Here is an 18,279-nt window from a genome sequence, read left to right on the forward strand (position 1 = left end):
TAAGAGCCTCAGAATGAAAAATGGACTCATGATTGTAAATAATATAAGATTAATTAAGGGTACTGGGAACTATGACATTTATTCAATTTCAGGTGTGACCATAAGATCCTGTGACAGGCTCAAAAGCTGTTACGGAAATATGAAAAGATGTCTGCGAAAGGATCCTGCAGAAGAAAAAGTTGAAGTTTATAAAACGGGTGGGAGGGGGGCGGGGAGACAACTCCAAAAACGAAGCTTCACGATCGTACAAAACTGCTTGAAATTGTTGGTTCCTCTCTGAAACCGGTAAAGAATGCATATGACATCGATACACAGTTCAGCATGGTTGTTGCTGTGCATGTTGTTGACTGATTCTGAAGCAGTACCACGGGCTTTAACTGTTTAAATCAGTTGGGTCTTGGAATATACTGTGGCAGCCGACATTTAGGAATTCGAGCTAGTGTCGAGTGAACTTTAGATCATCGGAATTAGGACGTGTTCTAGCGAACTGGTCGATGTGCCAAATATCAGTCTATGTTCTTCAGCAGTCAACAATTTTTATTACAATTTATAACATGTTCGGTAATCACTACTGGGTGCTCTAGCATAAATTAAAACGGCACGTAACTGTTTGGAAGACACAACCAGTGAACTGTATTCAGTTATGAACAAAAATTTGTGAGTTTCAAGGAACTTAACACACGCGTTCGATTCGTTATCCGACTTCAACCTTCTAGACTGTATCCTGGCTAACATTTGTACTTGTCGGTCAGCAGCATCGAGATTATATTATTTATGCATTTTAACCGGTGTTAAGCGCGTGCGTCTGGCTGCTTAAATGGCTGGATGTTATCTCCGAGTTAGATGATGAGACCCAGCGAGCACACGCATTTGCAACCCCATTTCTCATTCCACTGACCGTCATAGGTACTGTAAATTTTTCTGGGGCTTGGTTAATTTTTTGTTTGACGTATTTATCGGACGTCAGCTGAAATTACTCCTTATTGTTTGTGTTTATTATTGTGCACAATAAGAACCTCACGCGCAAGCTCTTTACGTGCAGATATTGATTTATTATTATGCAGGATGGGTACCTCACGTGCAGACCCGTTATCTGCAGTTTCTGATTTTTTTCTTCCAGTGTGGTTTATCATTTACTTTCAAGTTTGCTGTTCCCTGTGTACTTCTGATTACGGTGCTGTTGTCAGCTCCGACACAGGCCCATCGTCTACCTGTTCATCATCTTAGTCGAGATTTTCTTGATACCATAGCTTAAAGACAAAGTTGCACTCTCTTTAACAATAGTGGACTTACTCACCGGTTCCGTTAACGTGCAGCAGACGTAAAGCTCTTCCGACATAACATATCACCCTCTCATCTATGGCTTTTGTGGTGCTCCGAACGGCGTGCAGTAACTGGGCGAGTATAGTGTTCCTCAGATGATCCGTTTTCAGCGTTTCCACGTTCCATTCCATGTCGGCCAACCTTTCAAAATAAAATGAAGTTACTTGACGTAACAAATGGTATGCTGAAGCTTGATTATATTTTCTAGAACAGAACAGTGGAAGCGAAACTCAGCTTACCTCTTCTCCAGTTTTTACCTTTTCCATAGGACATGAGGCCTCTAACTTAAGAAGTATCATAATTATTTCTCCATTGGCAAAAGATTTCGGTTTAGGCCACAATTCGGATTTCCAGGAGGGGAAAGCCAAGGGGGAAGTAGCCCTGGAAACAAGACTAGGTAACCAACGAAAGGGTAACGTGCTGCAAGGCGGAGCCTGGAATGTCAGATGTTTGAACGAGGTAGGGAAGCTACAAAATCTGAAAAGGGAAATACAGAGGTTGAGTCTAGACACAGTGAAGGCCCGTCAAGTGAAATGATGATAAGAATTTATGGCCAGACGAATGAAGGATAACATTAGCAGCAGTAGAAAATGCTTTGATGGAGTAGGACTTCTCATGAATAGGAAGGTAGAATAGTCAGTGGCATACTGTGAACAGTTCACAGGATTCGACCGGAAACGAACGCGGACTACAATTGTTCAGGTATACATGCCAACGTCACAAGCAGAAGACGAAACGGCAGAGAAAATATATGAGGATATTGAACAGATAATTCAGCATGCAATGGGAACTAAAAGTATAATGCTCATTGAATAAACGGATCGCGGTTGTAGTGGAAGGAATAGGAGTTTGTAACACCACAACTCTGTGGACAGTTTCTACGTGTTTTGCGAAGTTTGCTTCATTAGCTGTGCTGAAGATTATTTAAGAAAGAGAATACCCATGGAACGATAATTTTTTGTAAGTATACACGCTGGCCTAGTCAGGGAAAAGCTATAGTCAAAGAGAGTAATAAATTGCATTATCGCTGGACGTGCGAGCGCACCAAATGTAGTAGCAGCTGGGAGTCGCGAGGAGACGGTTGGTGTCGTTGGTTGTGTGTATTCGGCGGTTTGGATATGCAAAAGTGCGGAGACGAAGGATCTTTTTCCGAAGCGCGGAGCAGTGGCAACTGAAATGTTTGTTTTGGTGGATGTGTAATGTTGTTGTTGTGGTCTTCAGTCCTGAGACTGGTTTGATGCAGCTCTCCATGCTACTCTATCCTGTGCAAGTTTCTTCATCTCCCAGTACCTACTGCAGCCTATATCCTTCTGAATCTGCTTAGTGTATTCATCTCTTGGTCTCCCTGTACGAGTTTTACCCTCCACGCTGCCCTCCAATACTAAACTGGTGATCCCTCGATGTTTCAGAACATGTCCTACCAACCGGTCCCTTCTTCTAGTCAAGTTGTGCCACAAGCTCCTCTTCTCCCCAATTCTGTTCATTACCTCCTCATTGGTTATGTGATCTACCCATCTAATCTTCAGCATTCTTCTGTAGCACCAAATTTCAAAAGCTTCTATTCTCTTCTTGTCTAAGCTATTTATCGTCCACGTTTCACTTCCGTACATGGCTACACTCCATACAAATACTTTCAGGAACGACTTCCTGACATTTAAACCTATACTCGATGTTAACAAATTTTTTATTCTTCAGAAACGCTTTCCTTGACATCGCCAGTCTACATTTTATATCCTCTCTACTTCGACCATCATAAGTTATTTTACTCCCCAAATAGCAAAACTCATTTACTACTTTAAGCGTCTCATTTCCTCATCTAATTCCCTCAGCATCACCCGATTTAATTCGACTAAATTCCATCATCCTTGTTTTGGTTTTGTTGATGTTCATCTTACATCCTCCTTTCAAGACACCGTCCATTCCGTTCAACTGCTCTTCCAAGTCCTTTGCTGTCTCTGACAGAATTACAATGTCATCGGCGAACCTCAAAGTTTTTATTTCTTCTCCATGGATTTTAATTCCTACTCCGAATTTTTCTTTTGTTTCCTTTACTGCTTGCTCAATACACAGATTGAATAACATCGGGGATAGGCTGCACTCCTGTCTCACTCCCTTTCCAACCACTGCTTCCCTTTCATGCCCCTCGACTCATATAACTTCCATCTGCTTTCTGTACAAATTGTAAATAGCCTTTCGCTCTCTGTATTTTACCCCTGCCACCTTCAGAATTTGAAAGAGAGTATTCCAATCAACATTGTCAAAAGTTTTCTCCACGTCTACAAATGCTAGAAACGTAGGTTTACCTTTCCTTAATCTTTCTTCTAAGGTAAGTCGTAGGGTCAGTATAATCAGTGTAATATGGGCAAGCAATGGCATTTATAGGGCACAGTAGAAATGCAGCAAGAGTAATACACGTAACATAAAAAGTACTGTGGGCCCTTGCTATTGGCTGTGGTATGGCAGGAAGATCAACCTGTGCCGTGCGGTTCTAGGTGCTGCAGTCTGGAACCGCGGGACCGCTACGGTCGCAGGTTCGAATCCTGCCTCTGGCATTAATGTTTGTGATGTCCTTAGGTTAGTTAGGTATAAGAAGTTCTAAGTTCTAGGGGACTGATGACCACAGCAGTTAAGTCCCATAGTTCTCAGAGCCATTTTGAACCATTTTTTTCAACCTGTGCCCTATTTTCCGCTAAATGAAGCCACTCGACAAACCAACGGCTTCATGAAGTGAAGTAAGATCTAGACTTTTGTAAATAGAAGTGAAATAGACTGACCAGCGTAGTTGGAATTTCATTGCTTGAATAACATTGTTGTCGTGCATACTCTAACGTAAATAATTTTCCTAAGTCATAATCCAAGTAGTATACATCCTATCCCTTTGTATGGGCCGAGATAATCAGAAAATGAACTGAAAATGAAGTGAACAATAATTTACTGGATTATCAAAACATAATTTTTGTAACTTTTGGGCGATTACGTGATAATGAAATCTTTGGTTGTAGTACGAATAATGTCAGAAATAGAATGATGCAAAAGCCAGCTAAAAATAGAGTAGCTTTCATAATAAAAAATGGCAGTAAAACTTAACGTAACATGGACACTCAATTTCATTGTCAAAACATAGTTCTAATTTATAGCTTGCGGCATAATTTGTAACTTTTATTACAAAGAAATATCAAAGTAACTGCTAAATTCAAACACTCTTTCTGCTTGCTACAACTACGACAGTCAATATTACGGTGAGTAACGTAACAAAAAGTTTCTGTCTACAGCCAGTAAAAAATCTTATTTTAATTGATCATTGAAAATTAATGTAACATGTTGTATATGTTTGCTATTTGATTATTATCTGACCAATGTGTTATGTGTGGTGTGAAGTACTTGAAAGTGTGCGTCAGGTACTGTTCCTGCATCATGACGCCAATAACTATTCTTACGTAAGATTGCTTACGTGTATAAAATTCAGTTTCAATTTAATTGTTCTTGTTCCGGTAAGGAACTGGCGGCCGTTGGTTATTTCATTAATGACATACTCTGAAAACCTTTCTTCCATATTTCCACTAATTACTGTTAATTATAAAACTAGTTTACATAATTAAAAAAAGTTAACCAAACTTTGTTTCTAATCGTCATGTTAAAATACTGAGCAGTGAGGATTCGGTTATAACTTCATCTACCTGTCTCGGTTTTGCATTATTATTCGGAGTACATGTCTTTTCCTCACAGATTAGGGATTTTAGGTACACGGTCATACAGAAAATCCTAATAAGCCAGAGAGGTAAGAGCGTTATAAGTTTCCGGACAATATGGGCTTGGTAGTAGCAATGAGAGACAAGAAAGACTAATTGAGTACTATAATAAATTCCAGCTAGTAACAGGGAATATTCTGTTCAAGATTCACAATAGGACGAGGCCTACTTGGAAAAGGAAAGGAGACACGGAAGATTCCAGCTGGATTACATCATTACCAGACAGAGATTCCGAACTCAGATTCGCAAATCTAAGACGTGTCCTAGAAAAAACACATACTCCTATTACTGTTTAGTAAAGATGAAGAGCAAACTGAAGTTTAAGAGATTTCTCTATAAGAATCAATGTGTGAGTGGGATACAGACGTATTGAGGATAAGGAATAACACAGTACAGCTGAAGAGGAGTGGATATCATGAAAAGGGCACTCACAGACGTTGGAAAGATAAACACAGATGCAACGAAGCTAACTGTGGAGAATCATCGATCGACGAAAGAAGAAAGCACGAAGATGTCAGGGAAAGACAGGATTAATGTAATATAAATCAGTTAGTAGTATAAATAGGAAGCAGAAGGCAGCTCAGACGAAATAGCAAGAGGAAAAATGAGAAGAAATCGAAAAGAAACGCTCGTCGGAAGGAATCACTCGATATAGAGAAAAGCCAAAACAATAGTTGGTGAAATGAAAAGCAAGGGACACTAACAAGAGTTTAGTGGGTATTCCATTGTTAAACGCAGAAGAGAAAGTGGACAGGTATATGTCTATATGAGGGGTAGGACTTGTCTGATAACGTGATAGAAGGAAAAGTTGGACCATAAGGAAGGGGTGGGTGATCCAGAAATAGAGGCAGAGTTTAATAAAGTTTTGGAAGACTCAAGTCAGACAAGGCTCAAGGAATGGACAATATTTCATCGGAATTTCTAAAATCTTTAGGGGAAATGGCAACGAAGTGACTTTTGAAATTCGTGTGAGGAACCTATGAGACTGTCAACGCACAATCAGACTTTGACTTTCGAAATACTGTCATACACACAATTCCGAATACAGCATGGGCAGATAAGTAAGAGAAGTATCACACAGTCAGGTTAATAGGTGATTCGCCGAAGTTGATGACAAGAATTAAATACAGAAAAATGGAAAACACTGAGGAACTGGTTATGTGGCGATCAGTCTGGCTTTAGGAACGATAAAGGCACTAGTGAGGCAGTCCTGACGTTGCGCTTGATAATAGAAGCAAGTCTGAAGAAAAATTAAAATACTTTCATAGGATTTGTTGACCTGGGAAAAGCCTTCGACAGTGTAAAACGGCGCAACATTTTTTAAATTTTGGCGAAAGTGGGAGTACGCATAGGGGAAGACAGGTAAAATACAATATGTACAAGAACCCAGAGGTAACAAAAGGAATGGAAGACCAAGAACGAAGTGTCCGGATTAAAAAATAAGAAACGGATGTAATCTTTCACACCTACTGTGTAATACATGCATCGAAGAAGGGTTGGAGAAAAGAAAGTAACGTTCAATAGTTGGGTTATAATTCGGGTTGAAAGGAAATTTGCTGGATCTGGTGAACTGAATCAACGGTCGAGTGGGCATAGAATATGTACTGAGAGTAAACCAAAGGAAGATAGAAGTAACGAAGTAGCGGAAATGAGAATATCGAAAAGTAAATAATTCATAACGGACGAAGCGAGGAGGACCTAAAAAGCAGACTAGCACTGGCAGAGAGGGCATACCTGGGCAAAAGAAATTCTCTGGTATCATAGGCCTTCATCTGAGGAAGAAATTTCTGAAAATGTACGTCTGGACCACAGAATTGTATGGTAGTGAACCGTGGACTGTGAAAAAATCGGAAATGAAAAAATTCGAATTGTTTTGGATGTGTTGCTAAAGAAGAACGTGGAAAAGTATCTAGACCGAGAAGGAGTGAGAGGGTTCACCGCAGAATCGGAGAAGCAAAGAACATACGGATACCTGAGAAATAGAAGGGACAGGATCATAGGACATGTGTAGAGACATCAGCGAACGAGCTCTGTGGTACTAGGGGGAACTGTGGAGGGTAATGTAGGGAAAGGCAGAGGCTGGGATACATCCGACAGATGATTGAGGCTGTAGGGCGCAAGTGCTACTCTGAGACGAAAAGGCTGGCACGAGGAGAAGAACTGGTGGTGGGCCGCTTCGAACCAGTCAGAAGACTGATTAAAAAATAAAGAATAACAAAAGTAAAAATAATAAAGAAGAATATAAACCCATTTACGCTGTCTACTGTGAAGGTAGCGTAAGACTTTTCACGAGCAGTTTAGTTAGTAGAGGAAATTGGTATCGCCGGCCGCGGTGGTCTAGTGGTTCTAGGCGCGCAGTCCGGAACAGCGGGACTGCTACGGTCGCAGGTTCGAATCCTGCCTCGGGCATGGATGTGTGTGATGTCCTTAGGTTAGTTAGGTTTAAGTAGTTCTAAGTTCTAGGGGACTGATGACCACAGCAGTTAAGTCCCATAGTGCTCAGAGCCATTTGAACCAAATTGGTATCCATGCTACCATGCATGATGCGTATTTGGTGGCTTGAAATCTATACTGGCATAGGCGGTATGTAAGAGTGTTTGCTAGCTGGTGACGAGGTTCCCAATGCATTTTAGACAACGACCACAGATATTAAAGTCTTTGAGGTCTTAGTGATTGACAAATTTTTCTGTTTCCAGAAATTCCGTTCTCCCAATTACGAGAAAAACACCGGGAAACTGATGAAGCAGTACAATGGAACTTCGTTCTGTAGAAACGTTGTTGCAGGATATTAATTTTTCATTTTCCGGTAGTCTATTTGGAACGATGAAACATACTGTCCCCCACGCACCTCATACTGATCGCTAGAGTGTAGATGTAGATATAAAAAGAACAAGCAGTACCTTGCAGCGGTGCGCGTCTCCCCCCGTCGGAGATTAGAGTCCTCTCTCGGGCATGGGTCTGTGTCTTGTTCGTAGCGTAAGCTAGTTTATGTTAGATTAAGTAGTGTGTAAGCCTAGGGACCGATGACCTCAGCAGTTTGATCCCATCGGAACTTACCACAAATTTCCAATTACCACCGTCCATTCTCTAGATGTAGATGTAAAACAGTAAACAGTACTATCCATTCTCAGCCGTAGAAGTGAATCCCAGGAGGGCTCTTTTTTACAGGGCCCCGTTTGAGCTTGATGTGCGATAGTTCCTTCAGCGGACATACCCAGTTATTCATGTTTTGGTCCTAAACATGACACTCGAAACGCTCTCTTCCAAGTGTATAAGAAAGAGATTCCCTTCGATGACTAGTTCTTTAGAACCGAAAAGCAAATTTGGAATGGGGAAGGGCATGGGCCGTGTCCAGTGAGAGGAAAAACCTCAGCTTTCACTGAAAGAGATTTATGGAAGCCACGAGAAGAGCTGAAACCGGGCGGGTGGACAGGAGCTCCGGCCACTTGCTGGCTGGCTGGCTGACTGGCCGGAACACGGCCAGGCCGCCCCGCACTCTAAGGAGTGGGCAGGCCACGGTGGGTGGGTGGGTGGGGAGTCCGTCTGTAGGGGGACACACGGCAGCGGGCTTCTGCTCCAGGAACTGCCTGCACACGTGTTTCACCTTAAAGATGATATTTCATCCAGACAGTGATCGAAATTTGTAGTTAACAGGTGATAGGGGGCTACAAGCGTTCTACTAATGTACTGAAACCATATTTTTACTGACAATGATTTTGCAGTACAGCCAGTCTTTACTGCCAAAAGTTTCTGTTGACATCCACTTACATCGAAGAACTAGCAAAAGGCTTTATTGTGCCTTCAGAGTTGAGATTAGAAGGTATTCTATATAGAATGATTAAGTACAACACTGTCCTTCTCCATTTATTTACTTTTACTGCAGATTTCTCAGCCACAACAAAAAGCAGGAGCAGAGCCACAGAATGTGTCGGTCCCACAACCATAGCAATCACGGCCGCTTCTTGAGTCCATGGTGAATCTTGTTTTGTGCTCATTAACCCGTCACCCAAGCCATCGTTCTCTGCATTACGTTTCGACCTCCAAATGCTGGAGACACCGTCAAAAGATATAAACGCTCAGAGAGCAGTTTCAAAAGTAAACAAGTTCTGCAAGCCAAATTGTTTACACGTATCCATGCAACGGTCGGGTCGTGACCTCATCATACCGTTGCTTACGTTCGCCGAGTCACGCCGACCCGTGTGATGCAGCTTGTAATCGGGAAGAGTATGCGCTTTTTGCTTTATTCAGCTCTGAGGCCAACAACCTGTCTCATTTCATTCGTTTTCTGTTAAACTTGATTTTTCATTTTGAATTTCTGTGAACACACTATAAATCCTACCTCAGTAGCCATTAGATCATAAAACCATAGCGTCGAACATAAGATTTTTGGTAGTTCCCTGATCCGACTGCACAATCTCTCACTACTGATTTATCCGTGTTTTCCACGTAAGTGCTCCTCTTTTCACTAAGTTCGGAGTTAGTGCTTCTGTTTGTGGCAACTATGTGGAATATTAGATCCTTTAATAGAGTAGGTAAGTTGTTGTTGTTGTGGTCTTCAGTCCTGAGACTGGTTTGATGCAGCTCTCCATGCTACTCTATCCTGTGCAAGCTTCTTCATCTCCCAGTAACTACTGCAACTTACAGCTTTCTGAATCTGCTTAGTGTATTCATCTCTTGGTCTCCATCTACGATTTTTACCCTCCACGCTGCCCTCCAATACTAAATTGGTGATCCCTTGATGCCTCAAAACATGTCCTACAAACCGATCCCTTCTTCTAGTCAAGTTGTGCCATAAATTTCTCTTCTCCCCAATCCTATTCAATACCTCCTCATTAGTTATGTGATCTACCCATCTAATCTTCAGCATTCTTCTGTAGCACCACATTTCAAAAGCTTCTATTCTCTTCATGTCCAAACTATTTATCGTCCAAGTTTCACTTCCATACATGGTGGCAGGAGGAACAGGGCTTCTGGTCAGGTGAATACACGGTTACAAATACAAAATCAAATATGGGCAATGAGGACGTAGGTTTAATAATGAATAAAATAGTCGGATCGCGGATAAGCTAAAATGAACAGCATAGTGAACTAATTATTGTATCCAAGATAGACACGAAGCCCACACCCATCACAGTAGTACAAGTTTATATGCCAACTATCTCCACGGATGAGGAAGAGATTGAAGAAATATATGATGAGATGAAAGAAATTATTCAGATAGTTAAGGGAGATGAAAATTTAATTGTGATGGGGGACTGGAATTCGATGGTAGGGAAAGGAAGAAAAGGAAAAATAGTAGGTGAATATGAACTGGGGGAAAGGAATGAAAGACGAAGCCTCCCGGTAGAATTTTGCACAAAGCATAATTTAGTCATAGCTAACACTTGGTTAACACTTGGTTTAAGAATCATAAAAGAAGGTATAAGTGGAAGAGACCTGGAGATATCTAAAGGTTTTAGATTGATTACATAGTGATGTGACAGAGATTTCGGAACCAGATTTTTATCTGCAAGTCATTTCCAGGGGCAGCTGTAAATTCCAGGAATTTAAGGAAATGGGACCTTCATAAACTTGAAAGAACCAGAGGTTGTAGAACGTTTCGAGGGAGCATTAGGGCAAGGTTGACAAAAACAGAAGAAAGGAATACAGTAGAAGAAACATGGATAGATTTGAGAGACGAAATAGTGAAGGAAGCAGAGGATCAAGTAGGTAAAAAGACGAGGGCTACTAGGAATCCTTGGATAATACAAGAGATATTGCATTTAATTGATGAAAGGGGAAAATATAAAAATGCAGTACAGTAAGTAAAATGGCGAAAGGGAATACAAATACCTAAAAAATAAGAGTGACAGGAAGTGCAAATGACTAAGCAGGAATGGCTAGAGGACAAATGTAAGAAATTAGGATCATATATCACTCGGAGATAGACAGACGCCGCCTACAGGAATATTAAAAAGGTCTTTGCAGAAAAGAGAACCACCTGTAAGAATATCAAGAGCTTAGATGAAAAACCAGACCTAAGCAAAAAGGGAAATCAGGAAGGTGGAAGGAGTATTACAGTGGGAGTATATAATGTGTCTATACAAGGGAGATGTAGTTGAGGGCAGTACTACAGAAATGGGAGAGGACGTAGGTGAAGATGAGATGTGAGATATGATACTGCATGAAGAATTTCACAGAATACTGAAAGGCCCAAGTCGAAACAAGGCCCCGAGACTGGACAACATTCTGTTAGAACTATTGATGGTCATGGGAGTCCGCCCCGATTGCTGAGAGGTCAGCGTGACGGATTGCCGTCCTACGGACCCACATTCGATTCCCGGTTGGGTTGGGGATTTTCTCCTCTCAGGGATTGGGTGTTGTGCTGTCTTCATCATCATTTCATCCCCATCCGCAGCGCAGGTCGCCTGATGTGGCGTTGAATGTAGTAAAACATGCACCGAGGCAGCCGGACCTGCCCCGCAGTGACGCCAAATTCTCATTTCTATTTCCATGGTCATGAGAGAGCCACCAATGACAAAACACTCCAACTGGCGAGAAAGATATAAGAGGCACGTGAAATACCCTCCGGTTTCAAGAAAAATACACTCCTGGAAATGGAAAAAAGAACACATTGACGCCGGTGTGTCAGACCCACCATACTTGCTCCGGACACTGCGAGAGGTCTGTACAAGCAATGATCACACGCACGGCACAGCGGACACACCAGGAACCGCGGTGTTGGCCGTCGAATGGCGCTAGCTGCGCAGCATTTGTGCACCGCCGCCGTCAGTGTCAGCCAGTTTGCCGTGGCATACGGAGCTCCATCGCAGTCTTTAACACTGGTAGCATGCCGCGACAGCGTGGACGTGAACCGTATGTGCAGTTGACGGACTTTGAGCGAGGGCATATAGTGGGCATGCGGGAGGCCGGGTGGACGTACCGCCGAATTGCTCAACACGTGGGGCGTGAGGTCTCCACAGTAAATCGATGTTGTCGCCAGTGGTCGGCGGAAGGTGCACGTGCCCGTCGACCTGGGACCGGACCGCAGCGACGCACGGATGCACGCCAAGACCGTAGGATGCTACGCAGTGCCGTAGGGGACCGCACCGCCACTTCCCAGCAAATTAGGGACACTGTTGCTCCTGGGGTATCGGCGAGGACCATTCGCAACCGTCTCCATGAAGCTGGGCTACGGTCCCGCACACCGTTAGGCCGTCTTCCGCTCACGCCCCAACATCGTCCAGCCCGCCTCCAGTGGTATCGCGACAGGCGTGAATGGAGGGACGAATGGAGACGTGTCGTCTTCAGCGATGAGAGTCGCTTCTGCCTTGGTGCCAATGATGGTCGTATGCGTGTTTGGCGCCGTGCAGGTGAGCGCCACAATCAGGACTGCATACGACCGAGGCACACAGGGCCAACACCCGGCATCATGGTATGGGGAGCGATCTCCTACACTGGCCGTACACCACTGGTGATCGTCGAGGGGACACTGAATAGTGCACGGTACATCCAAACTGTCATCGAACCCATCGTTCTACCATTCCTAGACCGGCAAGGGAACTTGCTGTTCCAACAGGACAATGCACGTCCGCATGTATCCCGTGCCACCCAAAGTGCTCTAGAAGGTGTAAGTCAACTACCCTGGCCAGCAAGATCTCCGGATCTGTCCCCCATTGAGCATGTTTGGGACTGGATGAAGCGTCGTCTCACGCGGTCTGCACGTCCAGCACGAACGCTGGTCCAACTGAGGCGCCAGGTGGAAATGGCATGGCAAGCCGTTCCACAGGACTACATCCAGCATCTCTACGATCGTCTCCATGGGAGAATAGCAGCCTGCATTGCTGCGAAAGGTGGATATACACTGTACTAGTGCCGACATTGTGCATGCTCTGTTGCCTGTGTCTATGTGCCTGTGGTTCTGTCAGTGTGATCATGTGATGTATCTGACCCCAGGAATGTGTCAATAAAGTTTCCCCTTCCTGGGACAATGAATTCACGGTGTTCTTATTTCAATTTCCAGGAGTGTATAATAACTCCAATTCCCAAAGAAGCAGGTCCTGACAGATGTGAATATTACCAAACTATCGGTTTAATAAGTTACGATTGCGAACTACCAACACGAATTCTTTACGAACGAATGGAAAAATTGATAGGAACCGGCCTTGGGGAAGATTAGTTTGGATTCTGGAGATATGTTGGAACATAGGAATCATTACTGACCCTATGACTCCTCATAGAAGATAGGTCAAGGAAAGGCAAACCTACATCTATAGCATTTGAGAAAGCTTTTGACAATGCTGAGTGGAATACTGTCTTTCAAATTCTATAGGTATCAAGGGTAAAATACAGGTAGCTTAAGGATATTCACAATTTTTACAGAAACCAGATGGCAGTTATAATAGTCGAGGGGCATAAAAGGGAAGCACTGGTTGAAAAGCGAGTGAGACTTAGTTGTAACCTATCTCCCATGTTATTCAATCTGTATATTGACCAGATAGTAAAAGAAGGAAAAGAAAAATTTGGTGTAGGAATTAAAGTCCAGGGAGAGCAAACAAAATCTATGAGGTTTCCCGATGACATTGTAATTCTGTCAGAGGCAGCAAAGGACTTGGAGGAACATTTGAACGGAATGGACAGAGTCTTGAAAGAAGGATATAAGATAAACGTCCACAAATGCAAAACGAGGGTAATGGACTGTATCGACTTAAATGAGGTGATGCTGAGGACATTAGATTAGGAAATGGGACACTTAACATAGAAGATGATTTTACTGTACAGGCAGCAAAATAACTGATGATGGTCAAAGTAGAGAGGATATAAAATTTGTTAACATCGAGCATAGATTTAGGTGTCAGGAAGTCATTTTCTGCAAATATTTGTATGGAGTGTAGGTGTGTAGCTCAGTATGGAAGTGAATCACGGACCATAAACAGTTTCGACAAGAAAAGAATATAAGCTTCTGACATGTGGTGCTACAGAAGAATACTGAAGATTAAATGAGTTGATCACGTAACTAATGAGGAGGTACTGAATAGAATGGAGGAGATCAGAAATTAGTGGTACAATGTGACTACAAGAAGGGCTGTATTCATCATCATTTCATTCCCATTCGGTGGATGTAAAAAGACCTGCACCGAGGCGGCCGGATTCTGAGACATCATGTGATTACCAGTTTGGTACTGGAGAGAAGAGGGGTGGGGGGAGGGGTGTGTAAAACTCTTAAAGGAAGAGCAAGAGATGAATACAGTAAGCAGATTCAGAAGGATATAGGTTGAGTTGCAATAATTACTCGGGGATGAAGAGGCTCGCACAGGATAGAATAGGATGGAGAGCTCTATGAAACCAGTCTACCGGCGGAAGACCACAACAACAACAACATGTATGCTTGACCAGATGTGCAATGAAATTTGTATCTCTTTCTGCGGTAGCCAGAAGGCATATGTCTTTTGCAGTGTTTGAATAGTCACACTTACTTCTTGGTGGTTTAAATACTCTGTCAAACATTTTGGTATTCTTTTGGTGTGATATGTGACTGCTTTTAACAATGGGAGGTTTACTTTGGTTCATTTTCATCATCTTCAAGGAGATAGTTCCCTTTTTGTCTCTTTGTCAAAGTAGCCGTTTCTTCTGAGGGTAGATCTTCGAACAAGTACTGTGGCTTATGGATTACTTAGCCTAATCCACCAACATTTTGATTATACCTATTTTTCTGCTTGGGATGGAGACTAATTTTTGTGAAGGTATCCGTACATGAGAGTGAGTTTTCCGTAGACATTTGTGCTGAAGTATCGTCGGGCTTTTTGTGTACCTGTACGTCCCAAAACGAAAGTTTTACTTCAATCTCCTTTTCATAGTGGGCTTTACATTAGAAATAACATCACTCAGAAAATTTAGATAGTCTGATATTTCTTTTCCTACATGAGGCCATACAACGAAAATTAATGTACCACAGTCGACAAGAGGGTTTCTTCTCGGTCATCTGAAGAATTCTTTCTTTAATTTTTTCATGAAGAAATTCCCTACAACTGCGCTGATGCGTTTTATATAGCCACAACACTAGTTTGTTCGTAGAATTTATTGTCCCATAGAAAGGAACTTGCGGTGAGACAATATTTAACCCTTAACTGCTCTAGTAGGGTCCTGGAGAACCCCACGTGATATGAATACAATACATAGATGTCAACGAAACAACAAACGGCGCCTGTGTTCTTGGTAGTTATGAGAGAAGTGATGCCGTTTAACATGAAGTGTTGGATGCGGTGTTTCCGGTAATATTTTGTGAGATAAAGAGAAAGAGGTCTCAGAATACCCCACCAGAGAATTAACGTAAGTTGTTTTTCATTATCTCAATTAGTCTTTTAGGCGACTGAAGTCTTAGAGTACTTCAAAAAGAGCAAACTTTCAATGATAACGTCAATTTTTAAGGTTATGTGAGAATGTATGCATTATTTTTCAGAGTGGCGTCATCGAAGTCATGAAAAGATGACGAGTTGGAAAGAATAATGAATGATCCTGCGTTTTTGCAATCTTATGAGGAGAGCATAGCAGATGAGGATGATTTTGTACTAAGTGATCATGATTCCATCTCTGAAGTTACATCAGAAAGTAGTTGTGAAGGGTCAGATGAAGAGGCGTGTATTAGGCCTTCCACTGACAAATATTTTTTTGGAAAAAAGCAGTGCTACAAGTGCTCAAAAGAAGCTCCTCCTACAACTCGTACGTGTGCTCACAATATAGTTAGTCGCCTTCCAGGCGCTAGACGAGACAAAAGCGCTTTATTCAGCTGACATATTATCTGCTTGGGAATTGTTCGTTACTGAAGATTTATTACAACTAATTCTCACCAATAGAAACGTCAAGATACATGACATGTCAAATAAATACAGAGCTCCTCAGCCAGCATTCATAAAGGTGCTAGATATAATAGAACTGAAAGCATTTCTAGGCCTGCTTTATTTATCTGGAGTAATGAAAGCTAATCACGAAAATGTTCTTGAAATTTTTGCTAATGATGGAACTGGTCGTGATGTGTTTTTAGCAAGTATGAGCGTTCATAGATTTTTATTCATTTTGTCATGTCTGCGTTTCGATTGTGTTACTACAAGAGATGCTAGAAAGGCTGATGACAGACTTGCAACTATTAGATATATCTGGGAACTCTTTATAGACAAATGTCAAAAGTATTTCACTCCAGGAGCGAACGTGACAATCGATTAAATGTTAATACCCTTTCGTGGTATGTGCAAATTTCGCATGTGTATGCCTAAGAAGGCAGAAAAATACGGCCTCAAAGTTATGTGCCTTTGTCATTCACGAACATTCTATTTATGAAATGCATTTGTCTACACAGGCAAAGGGACAAATAAAAGTATATTAGCAACTCCAACACAGGATATTTAGAAATTAATAACACCAGTTGAGGGAAGCAATAGAAATGTGTCAATTGGTTCATGTCACTTGAACTCTGTGATCAACTGGAAGCCTAAACGTTGACTGTCTTAGGCACTCTAAAGCTAAATAAACCGCAGATCCCAGAAGAATTCAAACCAAACAGAAAGCGCCCAGTAGAATCTGCGTTATTTGGGCATAACGAAGGAAAAACAATTTGTTCTTATGTTCCTCGGAAAGGTCTAGCTGTTGTGTTGCTTTCATCTATGCGCCACGATCAGAAAATTAGTACTCAAAGGAGGAAACCTGAAATGATCATTGATTACAATGCCACAAAAGGAGGAGTGGGCGCACTGGACCAAATGTACGCCAAATATTCTGTATCACGGCGAATACGCAGATGGCCGATGTATGTATTTATGCCATTTTAAACACAGTAGGAGTCAATGTTTCTGTTTTACTTCAATGAACCAAACAACTTGATCAAAATGATGATTTAAAAAGAAGAGAATTGCTGCAGAGGCTTGGAATGGATTTACTAAAACCGCATATACAATGTCGAGATGTCCTACCCCTTTCTCATGAACTGAGAGAGATTGTTGTTAAACTTGGTGGTACTTCTCTTGCCTAAACATCTTCAGAGCCAGAAGGCATGAGTGAAGCAAGATGTTACATGTGTGAAAGAATACGGACAAGAAAACCAAAGTAGTGTGTGAAAAATCCTCAAAACATGTTTGTCTCGATCACAGATTTTCAGTGGGGCAAAATTGTTTGTAATCGTATCTCAAATGAATTCTTAATAATAGATTTCAGCTATCAGTCGCCCTTTTTAAATTTTATTGGCACATCCAGATTTCAGCTAGAAACTAGCCATTTTCAATGCACTATCATTTTTGATCAATGCATGTAATGCCTGTTGGTCGGGCTTCATCCACAGTTCATTCAGTGAACTGTGGATGAAGCCCGACCAACAGGCATTACATGCATTGATCAAAAATAATAGTTCATTGAGAATGTCTAGTTTCTAGCTGAAATATAGATCTGCCAATAAAATTTAAAAAGGACGACTGATAGCTGAAATCTATTATTTAAAATTCAGTATAACAGTCGCTGCGTGCAACAGCCTTCTGAACGGAAGGTAACCTGATATCTCAAATGCGTTAAAATGTTTATAATATTCAGTGATAGAAGTGGAACTCAAAATAAAATTTCTTTAGATTACAGTTTCGTTTAATTTATTGGGGTACTGCGAGACCCCACCAGAGTATTAGAGTATGAGCATTTCGCTAGAGTAGTGGGAAGGGTTAATAAGATTTGCTATATACTTTGCAAAAATACCTTCTTATTGTGACATCACTTCTTTCAGAGAAACCATAGTAAACAGGAATACAACAGCTAGAGTCACTAGAGTCTCTCTTGGGCTTAATCTCAAGGGTTTTGATTTTTCAATAATATGACCAGAAACGTTTATAGTTTTCTTTTACTCCAAGTGTTTAGCAATCTCTTTTGTCAAACAATCAATAGCGCTAGCAAGAGGTCCTAAGGGAATGTCAGGTTTGTGAATTTTTGATAAACTGTACAGTCTTGATGGGAAAACTTCTGATTTGGTATGACATTTCTAGGGTGTGGCAGAAATCAGAGTCTTTTACTAGCTTATTCGTTACCCTAAGAACAAAAGGTATGGGGTATCCCATAAAACTACATTATTACTCTGCTATTCACAATGAAATGCGTGGCAGAGGGTTCAGTGAACCACCCTCAAGTTGATTCTCTACCGTTCCACTCTCGAACGGCGTTCGGGAAAAACGAGCACTTAAATTTTTCTCTGCGATCCCTG

The 18,279-nt window shown here is 41.8% G+C and overlaps 1 protein-coding gene across 1 annotated transcript in view; it reads right to left on the reverse strand.

Annotated features, from left to right (window-relative positions):
* Positions 1–18,279, reverse strand: part of LOC126159206 (uncharacterized) — a 78,248-nt gene that overhangs the window by 47,288 nt on the left and 12,681 nt on the right. Inside the window, exon 3 of the mRNA XM_049916499.1 lies at positions 1,298–1,464. Within this exon, the coding sequence (XP_049772456.1) occupies positions 1,298–1,464 (167 nt within the window). The remainder of the gene's footprint in view (positions 1–1,297; positions 1,465–18,279) is intronic.

This window comes from Schistocerca cancellata, chromosome 2, assembly GCF_023864275.1.
Source record: "Schistocerca cancellata isolate TAMUIC-IGC-003103 chromosome 2, iqSchCanc2.1, whole genome shotgun sequence".
Lineage (NCBI taxonomy): Eukaryota > Metazoa > Arthropoda > Insecta > Orthoptera > Acrididae > Schistocerca > Schistocerca cancellata.